General features: G+C 43.9%; 1 protein-coding gene across 1 annotated transcript in view; it reads left to right on the top strand.

Moving 5' to 3' along the window:
• LOC138580026 (BPI fold-containing family B member 4-like) overlaps nt 1-19,998 on the top strand; it is a 99,042-nt gene that overhangs the window by 46,734 nt on the left and 32,310 nt on the right. Inside the window, exon 10 of the mRNA XM_069650256.1 lies at nt 9,500-9,595. Within this exon, the coding sequence (XP_069506357.1) occupies nt 9,500-9,595 (96 nt within the window). The remainder of the gene's footprint in view (nt 1-9,499; nt 9,596-19,998) is intronic.

The following is a 19,998-nucleotide window of genomic DNA, read 5'->3' as shown; positions in this document are numbered from 1 at the left end:
ATCAAATCTTACCTAGAAAATCATCCTCACTAGCTTGTTTGACTTACTCTCTTCCGTTTCATTTGTGCTTAATCTATACATGAGTTCTGGGCACAAGAATTGATTGCATCTTGTGTTTTCAAAGGATAACTGAGATTTTGATGTATTTCCCTTGAAAAGATCAGACAGCGTAATTGCAGGACATGCAATACAAATGTTTGCTATCAGAATTGAACATGGTTATTATATGAGTGCTACATTCTCCCTACTGCATGCAACCTGCACTACTCAGGTAAACATGAGGGTAAACATGAGGGGCTGGTTTTCAGATGAAACTGCATTCCTGGCAGGTTTGTTTGATTTTAAAAAAAAAAGCAATTACATTAGGAACTGCTGTTAATTTAGTATCTGCATTCGATTGTATTGGTGGCTATCTGTCGATGTTAGGACACATATGGTCTCATTATATGTTTGCCGGTCAGGAAACAAGGGTGCTGGTAAGCTCACCGGCAACTTTGTTTCCGGACTGGCAAACTACGTGTCTGCCTGCCATGGCTGCTGTGCCCGACAGGTCTGACCCTGCTGGGTGCAGCGGCCATGGTATGCTGACCGTTCACGGAAGCGCCGGCACCGTTAACAACAGGACTCTGGGTCTCTATGGGAATGGGCACTTGCATTTTACCGGCACTACCCGGCCCGCGGGACTTGTAATCTACTGGTGACACCAGTAAGTCAGGCGCCGATAAAATATTATGAGTCCAGCAGCAACCCGCCAGTAGCACTGGCAGGGTTACCGCCGGACTCGCAATGAGGCCCATAATCTTTGACAAGTATTCTTAAACGTTTTGAAAGATCCACACTTGCTCATTGCAATAGTATTGTGAACATGCTCTAGCGATCAAACTCCTTTGCGGAAATCTGTGGAGGAAGTGTTAGATGGTGGTCAGGGAGCAATTGTTTGAACACTGTATTTATTCCAGATATACCTGCAGGGGCTAGTCTTAGCAGCAGCCAAACAAAGTGGCCATCTTCTTCTTAAACTTCCCAAGGCTCTAACTCCATTTTTATTTATTCGACACTTCTGTGCTTTTAATGTTGAGGGAAAATCAGTCTACAATAATAGAGCAAGAGAACTTCCGGTCGTAAAATACCCTCTTCGTCTAGATGTCCATTGCATTTCCAATCCAATATCTACTAGTATTGATGCTTGTGCGCAATATCCCCAAAGGACTATGCTTTGTGCACAATATGCACTGAGGAACATCATTTGTAGTGAGTGTCCCTAGGTTTGATAGTGCCCCGACCTCCAGTCAGGGTTGGACTTGGGTCAAAAATGTCCCCGGACATCATGGAAAAAGGGGCAGAAAATTTCAAGTGCAATTTGCTCCGTTTGTGACAGACTGATGAGTGAAAAAGGGGAGCCCATACCTTTATCCATATCCTACTGGCCATCAGGAATTAATTGGATAAGCAAGGAGATGCCATAAACCCCTAGTGATGGGAAACTGTTCCAATTGGCCTTGTTGTTTCTTTTGATTTTACAGTCTTGCAAACAGACTTTTTGCAATGTTGGCAGAACCTTTCAAGCTTCAATTTTATTTAAAATTTTTCCCCCATCTGTTTTTAAGGCTGTAACGGCTAATGATTAACTGTTTAATTGACTTGAAGTATAAGCACTCACGTCATACCACTGCAAATTCTATCGTGACCATCACTGGAATTATTGTATTGATGTAACCCACCTAATACTTGAAGTGTACTTTACGGTAATGATTTTGGGTGGTACGGCATGAGTATTTATGCTTATTAGAGTTGTTGGTTGAATTGTAGTGGAATACAGTGAGCCTTTGTATCTTAACATTGTTATGCCCATTCTTTGTAGACCTCATTTTTGTTAGCTTAATTTAACTCTTTATTTAAAAAAGGGAATTTTGTATATGTAATGTCAGTGTTTTTATATGAGGAGTATGCCATATAGCATATGAGGGTATGTTGTATAAGTGTCTGTAGCATGGTTGTTTACTCTATGAGCATATGGCATTTGAGCCATACGGTTTACATTTCACACATGTACATAATTTTCATTTCGTATAAGTCTTATATGCGTTAAGTTCATCCTGGCTTTGATGTTCAATTTTATATGTAAAATAGCATACATTTACATAATGTACATGTCTAGTTCATGTAAAAGATGCCCATTTACTTTTAGCCCTTCTATACATATGTGGCTGGGTGGCATAAGTGTGTATCTTAAGTGCATCTATTGTAAGAGAATGTGGTGTAAGGTGTATGACTGTTTGGTGTGTAAGTGTCTGCCATGTGTGTATTGTGTATTATAAGCATATGAGTATTTGATGTGAAGTCATATGAAATGCACATATCCTGTACGCCTCCTATATGTATGAAAGCTCAAATAGTGAGCGTTGACATTGATGTAAGTTCTCCTCTCCTATGTTTCTTATACATAAATGACTTAAAGGTTAGTGCTGACTTTGATGTACGTTTTCATACGTATATTAATGTAAATGTACATCTCCTACATGAACGTGCACTATTTAATAGAAGATGAATAATGATTGTGAGCATGTCTCATGATAACATTTGTTGTAAGAGCGTGTACCATAAGTGTGTGAGGCGTAAGAGCAAATGGCATTAATGTGTGTGCTGTACGTTTGTGTGTCATGTCACAAATGGCCTTAATGACTTCCATAGTCCCAAACAAGGTTCAAGTGTGTTTAATTCAAAATTGTCAGAAGTAACTAATGGTTTACCTATCTCAATCTCCTGTGGACTTCCACCTCCCTCCCTCAGGCTCCTCTAGCTCCAGGTTTTCAAGTAGATATAGCCATCCTTTGTCAATGTCTAGGGGAGATTGGAGTTGGCGGCCTTGTCTTGGAGGGGTTTTCATCTTTTCTTTCGGATAGAACTTCATTTTTGACCCTAACTCCTTTTCCTTCTGACCTGGTTCCTTGTGCCTGCAGTGTCCCCCAGGGCTCGGATATGTCGCCTCTTCTGTTTAACATTTACATGCTCCCACTGGCCAAACGTATTCATACTCATGGCTATAGGTTTTTTGCCTATGCAGATGACACGCACATTATTTTGCATGTTGATTATGATCAGATGGCTGCGGCTGCCCATTTAAAAAACTGCTTGTCTGACATTGGAGTTTGGATGTGCAAATTGGCTCAAGCTCAATGCAGACAGCAATGATAGTAGTGGGTGCCACTCCCCTTGAGGGCTCTGCCTGGTCCACCGCTTTCTGGCCATCTGCCTTGGGCCCACTTCCCAGCCCTGTGACCACAGTTAAGAACCTGGGCATTACCATCTCCACCTCCCTCTCTGCATCTCCTAGGTTAATGCAAGATGCAAGCGGTCCATTTTAAGCTTAGACTTCTGAAGACAGTCATCCTGTTTGTGCCCATGGATTTCTGTGGCCTGGTGGTTTCCATCCTTGGCATGGGAAATTTTTATGATTGTAATGCAACCCCTTTTCAGAATCTTCATTCCACCGGCCAAGCCCTTCCTCATGTTATGCGTTTACGCAAATCTACAGTTGGGGGGAGAGCATTTTCGGGGGCTGCTCCTTTGTTATGGAATTCCCTTCCTAAGTCCATACGGAAGACTGAGGATCATCTGCACTTCCACAAGGCTTTAACAACATTCCAGTTCATCCAATTGCAGGTGGGGCCCTCTTTTTACTTCGCTACTGTTTTTCGCCCCCTTCCTCTTCTATTTTGGGCAAATGGCCCTCTGTTTTTTAGCACTGGGATGTCTTCGGGCCATGGTTGCTCGTTACAAAATGCTATAACATAGCATACAGGTAATAAATAAGATATAGTTCTAAATGCTGAGAAGGCCTAAAGGCAGAAGCCTTATCAATTTGGCTCCCTCTGGGACATCTCTATTGGTGCCCTGACTTGACACGTCCCTGGGTTTATTAATACAAACTGATGGTTTGTGTGTGCCAACATCAGACACCCTGGTCCAGTCTCATGCTCATGTCCCTTCCCTTACAATTCACTCTGTTCTACTCTCGCTCTCCCTCTCCCTCTCCCTCTCATGTCCAGTCACACTCCCTCTGGTCATTTTCCCACGCTCACTCTTCTATCCCCTGATGTTTACACTCTCTCTGCTCTTCTTCACCCTGCTCCTCTCCTCTCTCCACCCTTATCCTCTTCTCTCTCGTCTACTGTCTTCTCCTCTCTACTCTCTTCTACACTCACAAATCTATTCTCCTTACCACTGCCTCTCCACTCTCCACACACATCTCATCACCTCTTCCCTACACTCAATTTCCTGTCTACACCTCTGTGCCCTAACCTTAACACATTCTCTCTGCTTACCTCTTGTACCTACATTCACCCCCTCCTTGCTACCTTCTACCCTCAACACAACTCCCTCTTCTAATGTGCACTTTCTCCATGACCTCCTACCATACACTCTCTCTATTACTATCACTCTCTCTCTACTTCCCCTATACTTTCTTTCCTCACGGTATCTTCACTCAACTTTTACACTCACCTTCTTGAGACACGCCCCTCACACTACACTACATATAACTTGTACCACCATCTCTCACAATCAATATCTCACCTGTACTGTGCTCCAATTCTGTCACCAACTCCTCAGCACTACTCTCCAACATCCATCCTCTACCTGGTATCTTGCTCCACCTCCACACCTCCTGACCTCACCCTTGCAGCCACCAATCAGCACGTCATTCCTTCCCATTTTATAGGGCTATTTACCTTGTTCTGCCTCCCCCCACCTCCATTGTCTGAGACCAATCTAAAGCTGTTATTTCCTCATGTGCTGGGTTGCACATTTGTACATCTTTAAAAACAATATTAACCTCAGCCCCATTCCAATCTCTATTGTCAGGGTAGAAGCCAGGTGCTTAGGCAGCCTGTTTTCTGTGTGGCTTTCTGTAGGTGCTTGTGAGTTGTGTTACCAAATCAGTTTGGCGAGGGTTTATGTGTCTTTCCTTGTCTCCGGCAGTCTCTCCTGACTACAAGTTCATTTTCTGTTGCCACACTATTCATCTGGGGGCTGTCTGGGGTTGGTAGGTTTGGTGTCTCATTTTAGTTCGGCAAGTAAATTCCCAGTCCATTCCATCTCGTTCTTGATTCTATTACCTGGCTCCTTTCTGGGTTTTCCTGGTTGCTATCAGGTGCATTCTGGGAGTTGCAGTTCTGAAACAGAAAACAGAGCATACCGGCGAGAAACTGTACTGAGAGGCATCATACAAAAGAGGGTGGTACCAATGTTAACATTCAATGCACTTGAGGGGAGTCAAGGACCTGCCTCTGGGGCATAGCTGGCTCTTGCATATGCCCTGGTAGGTCCCCTCCCCGAAGTCAAGAGAGGGCCCTGTGACCCTGTCAAAGCCATATGAGTGTGTTGTGGGAGCATGTTTTGTAAGAGTGTGTGTCATAAGAGTGTGTGTTGTAACAACTTGTGTCATAAGTGCGTGAGGTGTAAAAGCATATGACATAAGAGTGTGTGTCACGAGTGTGCATCACAAGTGTGTGCCAATGTCTTAACAGCATGTGTCATAAGAGTGTGTGAGGTAAGAATATGAGCCACAAGAGTGTGTGTTTTAAGTGTGTGTCTTAGTGTGGGTGGCATATGTGTGGTTGCCAGATGTGTGCATGCGTGTCTATGTGCCTATATGTGCCTATACTTTTCGAGTATGTGTCAGAATGTGTGTCATAAGATTGTATGTCATATGTTTGTGTGTCATCTGTGTTTCTAAAGAGTGTGTGTCATAAGAGCATGTGTTATAAGACTGCATGTCATAAGAGTGTGTGGCATAAAACTGTGAGACAGACATAATTGTGTCATAAGAGTGTGTGGTGTAAGGTGAATGAGTGTTTGGTTTCTCAGGGTCTAGCATGTCAATTTATGGGGTTCTATGTGATTTTACCGAGTTTTTTTCATCGCAAAAGAATCAATCGCATTTCTTTTTTCTTTTAGGACATTTTTCTGCAAATGCAAATGTATACAGGGGAGACCCCTGCAGCTCCCCCATCCCCTTATTCCTTTTTCATTCCCCTAACCCACCCCCCGCATACATTTGCGGCATAACTCTATGAAATAAATCAATGCAATCTCCTTTGATGGAAAATCCATTGCTGGAACCTCCCTATCCCAATTCATGGCACATACGTAGTGTGTGTGTTTGGTACAAAAACATGAAAAGCATATGTCTGATAGGCCCTCTATGTGTCTGAAAACTCACATATTATTGTGCAGTAGCACCTTTGGGCGTCCTTATGCGCAGATTGGGATTACCATAAAAAAAGATCTCGGACCCAAATAACCAGACAGACTCAAAGAATATGACAAAACACTACTTTATTATCAGCTTAATAAAGTAGGGAATCCTAGCGAACATCAAATCGCAGTCCACACACTCTCAGTTACATTTCAGTTACACAAAGGCTTTATACCTCGATGTGCATCGGCTATGATGTCTTCCTACGTGGCAAATAATAAAACCTATCAGACAGAGGGATTGGTTAGGGGAGCATATCTACTTATGTATCATTTAGGTGTTAGTAACATAATTGCCAGCCCCTCATCTGGCAGGCATACCTTGAACCTCCCTCTAATTATGCATAATACATATTATAGCAGCATAACAGTAGCAGATTGGCCCCTGCAACAATGTATGCTCACCATTTCATAGTCCTTCATAATTGGTTGGCATTCTCTCCCAACCTTGGACATTTAGCTTGTTAGCAGCTCGTTAGCAAACCCAGGTGCAGAGCACAACATCAGACTACTGTCCACTTGCCCAATTAGTCTACCATCTCTCATTAGCGAAGCCATCAGCCAAAGCTTCTTCTTTGTACTTGACCTTGCAGAATGTTCTCTTCCCTGGAACTTTAAGGGGAGTTAAGGTACATTGTTATTTTCGCCTGGGGCTTATGAATCAGCCTTGTTTTCTGGTCTTGCACCATGTGAGAAGAGACCATGATTTTGTCCATTTCGCCCTTCTATTTACTGCTATTTGATTCAGTTATGTCAGGTGACATCACCCTCTTCGGGCCTCTGGAGACTTGGTTGCTCCGTCTACCATATGCTTTCTGCATCATTAATTGTTCAATACTTAGCATTCACAAATGCTCTCTCATTTACTTAATGTAAGAGAAATATGTCCTATGTATATTGCTTACCCTCGTCGACTCCCTTTGTGCTCTGTAATTACTTCTTACAGTGGCATCCTTGATTTTTAGCCAACAGCTATCTTTTGTTGGTGTGCAAATCCATCTTCCAGCGTCTGTCAGCTCTGCAACCCTGGTCTCTCTCCTTGAAGCTTTTCGCTTACTATTATTCAGAGCTGACGTCCATCTTTTCTACCTGGCCGTTTACCGCGTGTTATATTTTTGGTTTTGGTCGTTTTGACCGAATCTAATTGTTTGCATGAACCATTAGATCTAAAAATGCTACCACCAAAGGTTCGAACACCAAAAGTGGGTGCTGCGCGGGTGTGCCCTGCATCACCTCGCTCACTATACTTCATAGTATAGTGAGCAGGGTTTGCGGGGGACACCCCTGCAGCTTTCTGTTTAAAAAAAAAACAGGGGCTGTGGGGATGTCCCCCACACCCCCCGCTCACTATACTTTATGGACACCCCGCAGCCTTCCCTTATAAAAAAAAGAAAAGAAAAGGACCATGCGGCGCTGGTTCCCGATCGCGGAAGTGAAAGGGAACTGGCGCTGCAGGAACCCAGCGTGAAGAAGGTAAGTGGGGTTTGTTTATGTTGGGGGTGTGGGTGGGGGTGTGCCGAGGGTGTGGGCGGGGGGTGTTATGGGTGTGTTGTGTGTGTGGGTGTGAGCATGTAAGTGTGTTCGCATGAGAAATCTGCAAACATTTGGTAGTTCGCAACTTTCTCATGCAAACGTTCCGGCCGCGGAAAATTCAGCCACGGTCGGATCACTTAGAATCATATTTTCTACTGCAGCAAGCGTCTATGTGACTCATCTACCTTGTGTTTCTGCATATATACATTTACTACTCATCTGGTTACTTATCTTCTTTATATATATATATATGGTTTCTTCTGACTAGTATGTAGGATTACTCTTGTTTCTTTAGTTATATCATCATTTTTTAAGAATATTGTTTCAGTGCGTCATCGTGTCTTCTCTTTATTTTATTTTAATTAATTTTTTTACATTTGTAGGGCGCACTACAGCCCAAAGGCATTGAGGCGCTATTACATGAAAGTTTACGTAGGCAAGGTTACGGTTAAAACATGTGGTTACTTGGTTACATAAAGGGGGGTGCTAGGTAACAAAATACAGTTGGGTATAATTTCAGGGTGTACAGAGTGAGCACTGGGAGTTTAACAGGTCAGACAAATAGCCTTGTTTTGATGGCTTTGTGGAAGGCTAGGTGAGAGTCGATCCGCCTAAGGTGTGTAGGTAAGTGTGTGGCAGTGATAGCTGGGAAGCTGGAGCCACTTGCCCACACTCTACAGGTTTTGGGAATGGAGATCATGTTGGTATAGGCCATTCTGGACAGCCTAGAGGATGTTGGCATGGCTATTCACTGGGCCAGGTATGAGGGGTACCAGACCATGAAGGCATTTGTGCACAAGGGAGAGGATTTTGATGATTCTCTCCTTATGGGGAAACCAGTAGACCTGCCTTCTCAGGTCGGAGATATGATCGTTTTTGGAGAATCCTGTGGCAGCCCTAAGGGCATTGTTTTGAACCAGTTGGAGTTTAGCAATATTTTTGCTAGATGTCCCCGCAAGGAGAGCATTGCAATAATCCAATCTTGATCCAATGGTAGCCCTAGCAATGGTAAGGCAGTTCTGTGAAGTTAAGAAGGGTCTTGCTGCATTGAGCAGTTTGGAGTAGTATGTCGAGGAAGAGGCAATGGCATTGACCTGCCTGTTCATAGTGAGATTAGAGTCAAGATAAACTCCCAGGGTCTTGAGTGTTTGGGACACAGCAATGGATATATTATCAATGGTGAAGGAGCAGTATTTTTTGTCGAGGTTACCCAGAATGTTCGGTGACCCAATTAGCAGAAGCTCTGTTTTCTCACTGTTGAGGCACAGCCAGTTTTCTGCCAACCAGGCTTGGATTGTGCAATAGATGGAGTTAAGGGTGATCCTGTCTGCCTCATGGTCACCTATAAGAGGGATGAGCACCTGGGTGTCATCAGCATAGTTGGTGTTTGAGATACCCAGGGCATCAAGAAGGTTGAAGAGAGGCCTGGTGAACAGGTTATAGAGGGTAGGCGCAATGCAGGAGCACTGAGGCACCCCACATTTAATGTGACTAGGAGAAACACACGCTGAGTCGGAGAAGACTTTCATGGCCCTTTCCTGTAGAAACGAAGTGATCCACGCACACGCCTTGAGGGAGAAATTGGCTGCAATGGCGAGGTGGTGGCAAAGAGTGTTGTGATCCACGAGGTCAAACGCAGCCGATAAATCAAGGGGCAGAAGGAGCGCTGTTTGCCGGCGTCTCTGATGTTGTCCATTTGATTTTTTAGGTTGTGGAGGGCCGTTTTGGTCCCATGTCGTGGTCTAAAGCCAGACTGCCAAAGGCCCAGAAGACAGTGGTCTTCAAGGAATTTTTGGACTTGCAGGTAGGCTGCTTTGTCCAATTTTTTCAGTAAGAAGGGGACAGTGGTGATGGGCCTGTAGTTCCCCAGTACCGATGGGTCAAGGAGGGTTTCTTGAGGAGTGGTCGTACCCAAGCTTCCTTAAGGTCAGTCGGGACATGGCCAGACTGCAAAGATGCATTAATAAATGCTGTCAAAAAGGGGGCAGGGGTCGGGCCACAATCTTTAATGAGCTTAGCAGGACATACGTCACCCTTACAGTTAAAGGGTTTGATAGTTTTTAGAAGAGAGAGGACTTCAGATTCACTCATATCCTTGAAGTTGAATAACGGGGAGGAGTTCATTTTTGTCTCCTTGTTCTGGTTACTGTTCTGTTTGGCAATTAGGTGGGTCAAGGCCTTTTGGTGAGCTAGGATTTTAGTTTTTAGGGTATTTAGTTTTTAAGCATGGCGGATTAAATGTTATTGCACCAGTTTTCATCCTTCAAGAGGGTAGGTGGTGGGGTGGACGGAGTTTCCAACTCCCTGAAAATGGTGAAAATGTCTTTGGTGCCTGATTTTGCATTAGCTATCCTAGTGTTGAAGGAATTGGCTTTGGCTTTGATTATGCCCAATTTATAGTCTTTGGAAATAGCCTTAAAGGCCGATTTGGTTGCATCATTGGGTTTGGTTTTCCAGGCTGCAAGGGCTGCTCGCTTTTTGGCACGTAATCGGAGCGGCTCCTGAGAGAACCAGGCGTTGGTGTGCTTGGCTTTCTTGGCTTTCTTGAGAGTGAGGGGAGCGATAGAGTCAACTGCTTGGGTGATTGCCAGTTTAAAGATGCTAGCGAGAGTGTCAGTGTCCTTCGAGAAAGGGGCCTGGAGAGCAGGCACCTTAAGGAAGGGTGTGATCTTTTCTGCAGTGAGTTGACGTGAGCTCCTGGTGAGAGCTGCAGGGAGTGGGATGGTGGGCTTGGGGTGCCCTTTAGAGGTGTTTAGGTGAAATTGAATGGTGGTCAGACCATGGGATGGGTGAGTTCTCAGTAATTAGGATTGAGCAGCTATGGTGGGTGACCCAGTCGAGCGAGCCTCCTTTAGTGTGAGTTGGATTAGAAATGGCTTGCTAGAACCCTAAAGTAGATAAGGCTTGACATCACTGTGCACCCGTTTGATTTCCTTTACAGCTCTTTGATGTACAGCAATGTCTGCAAATCTCCTGCTGAGTTGAAGGGTGCATATCATCTCTCATACACCTGATGCGGTATTGGAATGATACCTGGTGTCATGCACAGTGTCTTATTGTCCTTCATCCAGTATGTCGGAGATGAGGGAGCGGGTTCTATCAATGGCGTACACATCTGCTTCACTCATTATATAAGAGTTGTACAGTTCACACATGCGCTCAAATTATATCGCCTACACATCAGATATATGTGTGAAAACTGACATCAAAGTCAGTTCTGACTTTCATGTGAGTTTTCATACAGAGATTTGTATACATTTTTTAAATGTACATTTCCTACACAAACGTGTACAGTTTGTATATAAGACGTAAAATCATTCTGTGCATGTCTTCTCCACCTCTTTTATATACAAAATCTCACATTAATGTGAGGTTGAACTTTAAAAGCGATGTTTGCTTCAATATTTTTTTCAGTGCATCAATTCATGATAAGATCCATGTATATGCCAAAAATATTAAAAATCAAAAAGGCCAAATTTGAAATATTTGGGTCCATCAATATCTTTCCCTATGAGAACACACCATGTTAAAAGCAATGAAACCATGTATTATTTCAAATATGAATCTGTTCATGAAAGATTCTGACGGACATTTTACTTGCAAGGACAGATGCAGATGCCTCGAAATTTTACAGTAGATTGTTTACAGATTTATTTCATGGAATGGTCTATGTGTTTACAGATGAAGGAACTTGCAGGGGTGGGCGACTAAGGGGCCATGGTGTAGGGAATGGTTGCATGGGGACGGACACCCCCATAATAGCAAGAAGGGCCGACCGTGGGTCGATCAAAGAAAGTCAACCAAACTTTCCAACATTTAAAATTATAACAATTTAAACATATTGAACCATAGATAACATGACCAATTCAATCCAAAGGGGTACCATTTCAGCTTCCAGTGGCCTGCCCTGCATATGTCATAGTCTTCACAAATTGTCCAATGTTAGTCAACTAATTAAAGGAGAAAATGTCCTCTCTGGTACAGAACAATTACCAACGGCCAAAGAACATTTGAGATTGTAAATAATTTGAACACAAGAACATTTTGGAAGTATGATGGGTTGGTTGTGTAGGCCACAGATTGATGGACAGAATGGGTGATGTTGTGGGGGTACATTCGAGTAAATGCTGAGCTAATGTTATATCTTATCGCTCTTGCACATCAGTTGGCGGTGGCTCAAGTCCCTCCTCCTCCAGAACATCATACTCTGGCACGTGATGCATGTTCAAAGGCACTGCATGCAAAATTACATCTCTTTCCAAAGCGCCAGCTTCTTTTGAGACAGATACCACTGTTCTTTGCATAAGGAAAGATCTGCAGCCACCATAGCTGCTCAAATTTAGATGGCCCATTTCACCTTCTTTGCACGATTGCACAAATCAGGAATAATTTTTTGACATGTCAAAGCACATTCCACATTTGCAAATTAGATGAACATAATAAAGCACAGTAAATGAAATAGAAGCACAAGGGACAAAGGGGTATGCAGAGCATGGGAATGCCCTTCTCAAATCTCATATGCATTTTCTTTTAAGTGGGTCATTGGGGCACTGATGCTGTAACCTATTGCATGGTGGCACCAGAGATAGTCGACAGATGCACAAGTGTGTGGGCAGGGGGCATAGTAAGCGTGCCAACGGCAGGTAAGGGGATGGAGTGGGCCAGTGTTTGAGTGGGTCCATGGGATAAGGGATGCAATATGTGGACTCCAAAGTAGGCACACAGCAACTGAATGCTGAGGAAGAGAATGGATTACAATGGAAAGGGTTGGATTGAAGGGTATTGGGGAGCTCGGGGCTTGAAGAAGGGGCACAGCAGTGTGGAGATCAGGTGGATACTTCTGACATATTTGTAAAACTATGCAAGGGGCAGGATACATATTATCGAAAATCAATTGGGCAGCTGAAATAAAAATTCAATATGGGCCATTTCATGAAATGGCAAACAGAGAGCATTTTAGGTAAATTATCTAGAAACTTGAATATCAGGAAAATATGCCATCTCAGGGGAAATGTGCATTTTTGGGAGCATGTACTTGTCTTCGGTTTGCTCCAGTTATGATAGGAATTGCATGTCAGATCAATAAAAGGCCATGAACTGAAAAAGATACTCTGGAACAGTCAATGTCTATGCACAAGTATGCCCTTCATTAGGGGCCATTTTGACTCTTATAACCTACAGATTTCTGGCATGGTGATCACTCAGACACGGCTCTCCTTCTATGTCAATGACATACACATTGCCCATGATACCTTCTCCCACTCTCCACTACCTAAGAGGAATGGTTGAAGGATACCTAATGAAAAAGGATAACTCATTTGCCTCATTTCCTCTATCTGACAGTTATGCTCTGTCCATCAAACAAACTGCTATTCAACTCTTGCTCCCAGCCACCTCACCATCTTTCCTATCCACAAGTTTCAGAGCACATTTGACTCCTTCCTACATTATCTAGACCTATTCTCTGTTCCTTTCCCTTCCCTTCCCACTGTGGCCCTTTTTGCCCCCTTATTAAACTTCAACATTCCTAAAATCTCCACATACCACCAAGTTGATCTTCATTCCCTATTGTCTGACCATTCCTTGCCACTCCTCGAAATGGAAAACGAACACACATCTAGAGCAACTCCCTGGACCCCATCTTGCTCTGATCTCATCCATCAGCTTTGTTGATCAATTTCCATCTGGACAAAATTTGGTGGTGTGTCCCTTTCCACACTCTCTCATACTTAACTGTTATCTAATCACACATTCATAGCTGACATCCTTGCTCCCTTACCAGCTGAATTCAGGTTCTCCCTCCCAGATCTCTATCCACATCAGGGCTCTTCTAAGGAGTTCTCCCTTTGATCACCAGAATCTGACTTACACCTTAACTTCCACTACTCTTCACTCCAGCCATGGATGTCCCTGGAGATGAGCTGTCTCAAGACAAACATGTAACTCCATCTAAGATGTTGGCACAAAGACTGCCCCCCATCTTCACTTCTGTCTACACATTTGCTCTTTCTACAGTAGTGGGTCACTTTACTGTAGAAAGGATTCTGTGCGAATGAATTTTGCATCACATTTTAAAAAAAGAAATATGGGGGCTATGAGGGAGTTCCTCATGCAACAGCAGGAAGGAGGGAAATGCAACTCTCCGATCCAGAAAAGGAGGATTAGGGCACGGGGTGATAAATGGATGTCACTGTAAAGTGTACCACAAAATAGGGAACCTAACACCTCAACACTGCTTTGGAAACAGCTAAGTCCACCTACTTCACCAAAAATATCTCCTCATTCTGATCCTACCCTGCACACTTTGCGCTATTCTCCAATCCATTCGGCTGCTATGCTCTGTCTATCTTCTCTTCTACTAATCACTCTGACCTCTACCTTTCATCTAAGATCTCTAAGATGCGAGTCACTCTAACCACCCTAATCTCCCCACAACTCATACCTCCTTCTTTGCTCCAGCTCTAGACTCTACTTTCTAGGCTCTGTCCCACCTACCTTGCCGGCCAAACTAACACCTGTTTGTCAGTAGTCCAATCTATTGTGTGCCTCTGTGGACCCTTTTGCTCCTCAAACAGGAAATGTCCCTGGCACCACTTACCTTATTCTTCCTCTTCCCTACTTTACCCTTTATCTTGAAACTGGGATATTCTCCATGTGCTTCAAAATAAGCAAAGTACTACCTGTCCTCAAAAAAACCCTCTGTCGCCATAACAACCTGGACAACTATTGTCCTGCTTCCCTTTTCCCACACTTCTCCAAGAGGTGGTCTTTCACCAATTCACTTGCCTCTTTTATGTCAACTAAGTGTGTCCCCCTCAGACCTAGATACTGCAGTGGCCACATTAAGTTAACACCACTAACAAGGTGGTTACATTCTTACCGCTATCCTTCACTACAAACTCTTGTTTCTCCTCAAATTCCTTGACATATCAGCAGATTTTAACACTGCTGAACACCCCTCTCTGATTAACTGCTTACCCTCTCTCATTTTGTATCCAAGGTACTGCACCTGCCAGGATTGCTTCATATTTTTCAGATAACTCACCCACCCATTTCTGAGTGGCTGTTCCCCAAGGTTCCATATTTGGCCCACCACTCTTTACCTTCTATATGATATGATATGATAGGTTATTTATAACATGCTTAATTCCCAGAGGTTTCTAAGCGCTGACCCAGGGATCAAACCTGTGTTGCTCTGTATCGTCTTGCTTCCAAGGCGAGCATGTTACCCCCTGAGCTATCCTTGCGAGACTTTTTCACATCTTCTCTTTTTAAATTAATCTCCTCCTCTGGATTCTTTTAAAATCTATCCAGTGATGATTCCCATATATTCTTCTCCATTCCCATATATAGAATGCTTAAATCAGGTGGCATATAGCGCAGGAGGAATTTTATCACACCCCAAATTAGGCGGAAACAATTTTTATTTATTTAACACATTCTTTTTATGAACATGGGACACACCAATCTAACTCTAACAATTGTCTACATCCCCCACCCCTATCGGGACAAGAAATGCACAGGTCCCCACGTAAGGTCTGTTTATTAACAAAAATGAAAGAATCAAACCAACTTAAAATATAAACAGATTACACATCTTTATCATTCTCTGTGAAATCCCAATGTCAGTCATTGCTAGTATGATGAATGATCAATGCATTGGTCAATTCAATTGTCAAAGCTGCATTTAAATTGGATATGGAATTTTTAACAGCATATACGTCAACATATATATAAATATATATATTTGTTTTCCCCTGGGTGCACATTCATGGGTACAAAAGTGAATGAGGGGCCAGGGCAAAGCTTTGATTTCATAAAAGATGGATCAGCTCCCTTCCACAGCCCGGCTTCTATCCTTTTGTATTGGGCCTGTCTACTTTCTTTTCCACTGAGGAAGGCCTGGTGTTGAACTCCATATTTGCCTCACTGACAGTGGTCTGCAAGCAATCCAAAATGAGCCCAAGGGAAAGCAAGCTATTATATTCCCCATTCTGTTATTGTCAATTATTCTTTCTATGTCCTTCTTTGAGACAGTCTGTTAACTTGAATCTATGGGGTTGGACTTTTATAAATCAGAAACCACTCCCTTTCGAGATGTGAATCAGTTGTCTATTTTTAATTGTTCTGTCTATGTGATTGGGCATATTTCCAAAATGGCATCACAATAAAGCATCCACTTTGTACTCATTGGGCATATTCATGAAGAGGGCAGACTAATGGGGGTAACATTCTAGCCCAGCTTCCCTCTCATTTGATGTGATGTCATCTTGGATATTTTACATTGAACAATTGTGAGTTTTCAAAACTCGTATCTCCTCAATCATACTGAGGCAACTCAGTTACTGTTCTATCTTCCTTTTAGGGATCCCTGCCTACTCTTACACCTTCCCTTAACATGTTTTAACTATGCAACCCAGACTCTGCACACTTTGTACATCCTGCTCAACTCCTATCCTGTCATAGTCACACACAGAGACACATGACATCACACCCATGGCCATCAGACACTCACAGGAAAACTTACAAGAAAAGGCTGCTTATGATCTGTATTGCCTGTGGGAGTGGTTTGGGGCTAATGGTGATGCAGGGTTGGCAGATACATAAGAAGATCCCTGTGTGGGCCCACGCCCAAGAGAAACCCAAGACAGGTCCACACAAAAGCCACGGGACCCAGCGCCCCAAGAACACTCCCAAAACAGGGCTCACACAATCCAGAGGACCCAGCCAAGCCACAAGACCTTGTGAGAGCAAACCCCCATAAGATCTTGTGAGATTTAAAGATCTTGCATGATTTCGTAGCAAATGTCTATTTAAGGCCCCTATTGCTGGCAGCACTTGCCCGTCATTTCAAAGAGCCTACCTGGGTGGTGCCAGGATCCTGTTCTCGCCACAGTTTTCTGGATTCTGTCATACCTTCAGAAAAGACAAAACGTAAGCAACATCAAGGGAACTTCAAGCAACCTTAAAACCTCAGAGACATTACTTTCCAGAAGTCTGTTTTTTTGCATCCACAAACGCAGGCATCGGTTTTACCCCTGAAAGACAACATGACACAAGGTAGATTTGGTTAGTGGTACAGGCCTATTTTAAGACTCAAGTATTTAGAATTGGTTGTGATACTCAGAGATTGCTTGCATGGCATTAGCTTGGCACCATTTCCAGGAACAGGACTACAACCCCCGGAAAAGAGAAAACAGTCAGCTACAAATAAGACAAGCAATCAGCACAGTGCTGCAATGCAAATAGCACTTAGTGGACCGTGGGCCAAAAGGGCAAGAGGTGCATTTGGATTGGACTTAAAATCTGATTGAAATGCAAAACACGTGTTAGGTTGTTGAGGTTAACCTGTGCAGAGACTTTGAGCATCCTCAACACTGTGGAGTGAGGTCAACTACATCACATCAGTTTCCATCTCCGCCTCTCCACACCCACAAGTCAAGGGACGGAGATAAACATGAGGCACATGCAAGATATTCGACTGTTGCTGGTCATGGCTGAGACGAGGTGTGGGTCTACAGGCCAAGAAGCTTCACTACAAACAAAACAGTAACCATTCATCCCTAGGAGGGAGGTGACAAGACTTAGAAGTCCATGCCATCACATTCATAGTAAACCATCTATCATGGCACAAGTCTCAACAAACACAATGAACCCTCTCCCCTCGTTGAACACCCTTGCAGTTCTTACCTATTCATCTGACATTGATTTCACAAGGGAGGACGGGTGCCAGGTGAGAGTCCTGTGGCCCCGCCAGAAGGCACCTGGAAGGTCATTACATCTCCCTTCTCTGCTCATGGACTCATTTCTGGCTCTCACTGTGCATCATTAATCAATAATGAAAGTCATCTTTCTTATCTTTAAAGCATTTAATGGACTACATTCTCTTATGCGACTATGTGGGGAGTAATCGACTATTGGCCCAGTCGCAAAAGAGACTGTAGTCCATAGCCCATTACTCCCCACCCGATACACTGCATTCTAGTGCTCCACTCAATCTCGCCACTGTCAAGCCGACTGGTTAGCTTCCTCCTTCTTTTCTTTCCATAATCAGCTCTATTGGAACCCTGTGACAGCTGATATAAAAACATCTATACTTTTTCTTCTTTTAAATTTACCATTAAAGGCAATCTCCGCTCCCTCGAAGTGGGACCCTGCACTAAACCAGCCCATCAACCCTCCTCCTTGGTCAACACCTCCCACTCTTGTACTGACTCTTCGTTCAGCTATTTGTTCATGCTCTCTTTAACATCTCCTCCCACTCCATCATCTGTTCCAGTAACACTTTGGCCTTCTGTAAAGCACACTGTAAATCTACTTTCATCCTCATCTAGATCCTTTCTGATCAAGGCCCTGAGATTCCTGGCCAATAGACACAAATAGAATAAGTACAATTGCACTATTTATCCATTTCTATTGCACCATTCTCACAGCCTTTAACTTATCTGAGGTATTTCTGAAAGTGTTTATTAAATAAAAGTGTGCTCCCAAGTTACATTTGGACCTGCTTTTTCCCTTTACAAAGAAGGAACTTGTGCTTTTCAAAATCATTTCCTGCTCCCTCTGTTAAATAAATCGTTCTTATTAACTCCTTGTATTTGTGCTACTTTCAGAAATAGGCAGGTCACCTTATTCTAAAAGGTGACCTGCGAATTTCAGGATGGGCTGGACAGTGGCGCAAAGATGACCTGCCCAGCCCCCTTAACCAATAATAATGTATGGCAGGCTCCCAGCAGGCACGTGGGGGCAGGGAGAGCATTTCAAAAGAGATGAGCTCTTAGCGGGCCCCTCTCTGTGAAATGCTAGGGAAAAAAGCATTTTTATTGCTGTTTGTCAGATGGGCATGTACGAGTGGCAGCTGTGGTTTAAACAGCGGCTGCAACACACTTCAAGAAAACATTATGAGAGGATCAGAATCGACCCTGCCATGATTTGCACCTCTCCCTGCATCTGTTCTCAACAGGCATAGGGGGTTGTCCCTTGTTTTTGCTTCATCTTGAAGAGCATCCCGTTTGTGAATTCATGGTGTGCTTTTAAATTTGCAGAGAGGCCCCCTAATATGCACACATGTGCAAAAGAGTGAATGTGTGCTCATTCAGGCGCCCTTTGAGCCTGCTGCTTTTTCTGCACAAGTGATGAGATGCCTGTGTGTACTATCAGAGAGATGTTCTGCACAGGTTGACTATTGTACAACTGCTTTTGCTCCTCCTGTTCCCCTTCCACTGGAGTTGTTTTCAAGGTGCCATATATGGCAATTATCTTAAAAAGTGCCGCAAGTGAAAGAAGCGCAGAAATGCGCGCCTTTTATCTGTGCTACTGTCAGAAACACACAGGTCACCTTATTCTCAAAGGGGACTTGAGCATTTCAGGAGGAGCTGGATAGTGGAGCAGAGATGCACTGTCCAGCCCCCTTGCATCTGGCACTAATGCATGGCAGGCTCCCAGCAGCCACAGAATATGCGCCTTTTATCTGTGCTGCTGTCAGAAACACACAGGTCACCTTATTCTCAAAGGGGACTTGAGCATTTCAGGAGGAGCTGGATAGTGGAGCAGAGATGCACTGTCCAGCCCCCTTGCATCTGGCACTAATGCATGGCAGGCTTCCAGCAGCCACAGAATATGTGCCTTTTATCTGTGCTGCTGTCAGAAACACACAGGTCACCTTATTCTCAAAGGGGACTTGAGCATTTCAGGAGGAGCTGGATAGTGGAGCAGAGATGCACTGTCCAGCCCCCTTGCATCTGGCACTAATGCATGGCAGGCTCCCAGCAGCCACAGAATATGCGCCTTTTATCTGTGCTGCTGTCAGAAACACACAGGTCACCTTATTCTCAAAGGGGACTTGAGCATTTCAGGAGGAGCTGGATAGTGGAGCAGAGATGCACTGTCCAGCCCCCTTGCATCTGGCACTAATGCATGGCAGGCTCCCAGCAGCCACAGAATATGCGCCTTTTATCTGTGCTGCTGTCAGAAACACACAGGTCACCTTATTCTCAAAGGGGACTTGAGCATTTCAGGAGGAGATGGATAGTGGAGCAGAGATGCACTGTCCAGCCCCCTTGCATCTGGCACTAATGCATGGCAGGCTCCCAGCAGCCACAGAATATGCGCCTTTTATCTGTGCTGCTGTCAGAAACACACAGGTCACCTTATTCTCAAAGGGGACTTGAGCATTTCAGGAGGAGCTGGATAGTGGAGCACAGATGC

This window comes from Ambystoma mexicanum, chromosome 3p, assembly GCF_040938575.1.
Source record: "Ambystoma mexicanum isolate Mex_15411 chromosome 3p, UKY_AmexF1_1, whole genome shotgun sequence".
In the NCBI taxonomy this organism is placed as follows: Eukaryota; Metazoa; Chordata; class Amphibia; order Caudata; family Ambystomatidae; genus Ambystoma; species Ambystoma mexicanum.
This window is presented reverse-complemented; position numbering and strand designations above follow the sequence as displayed.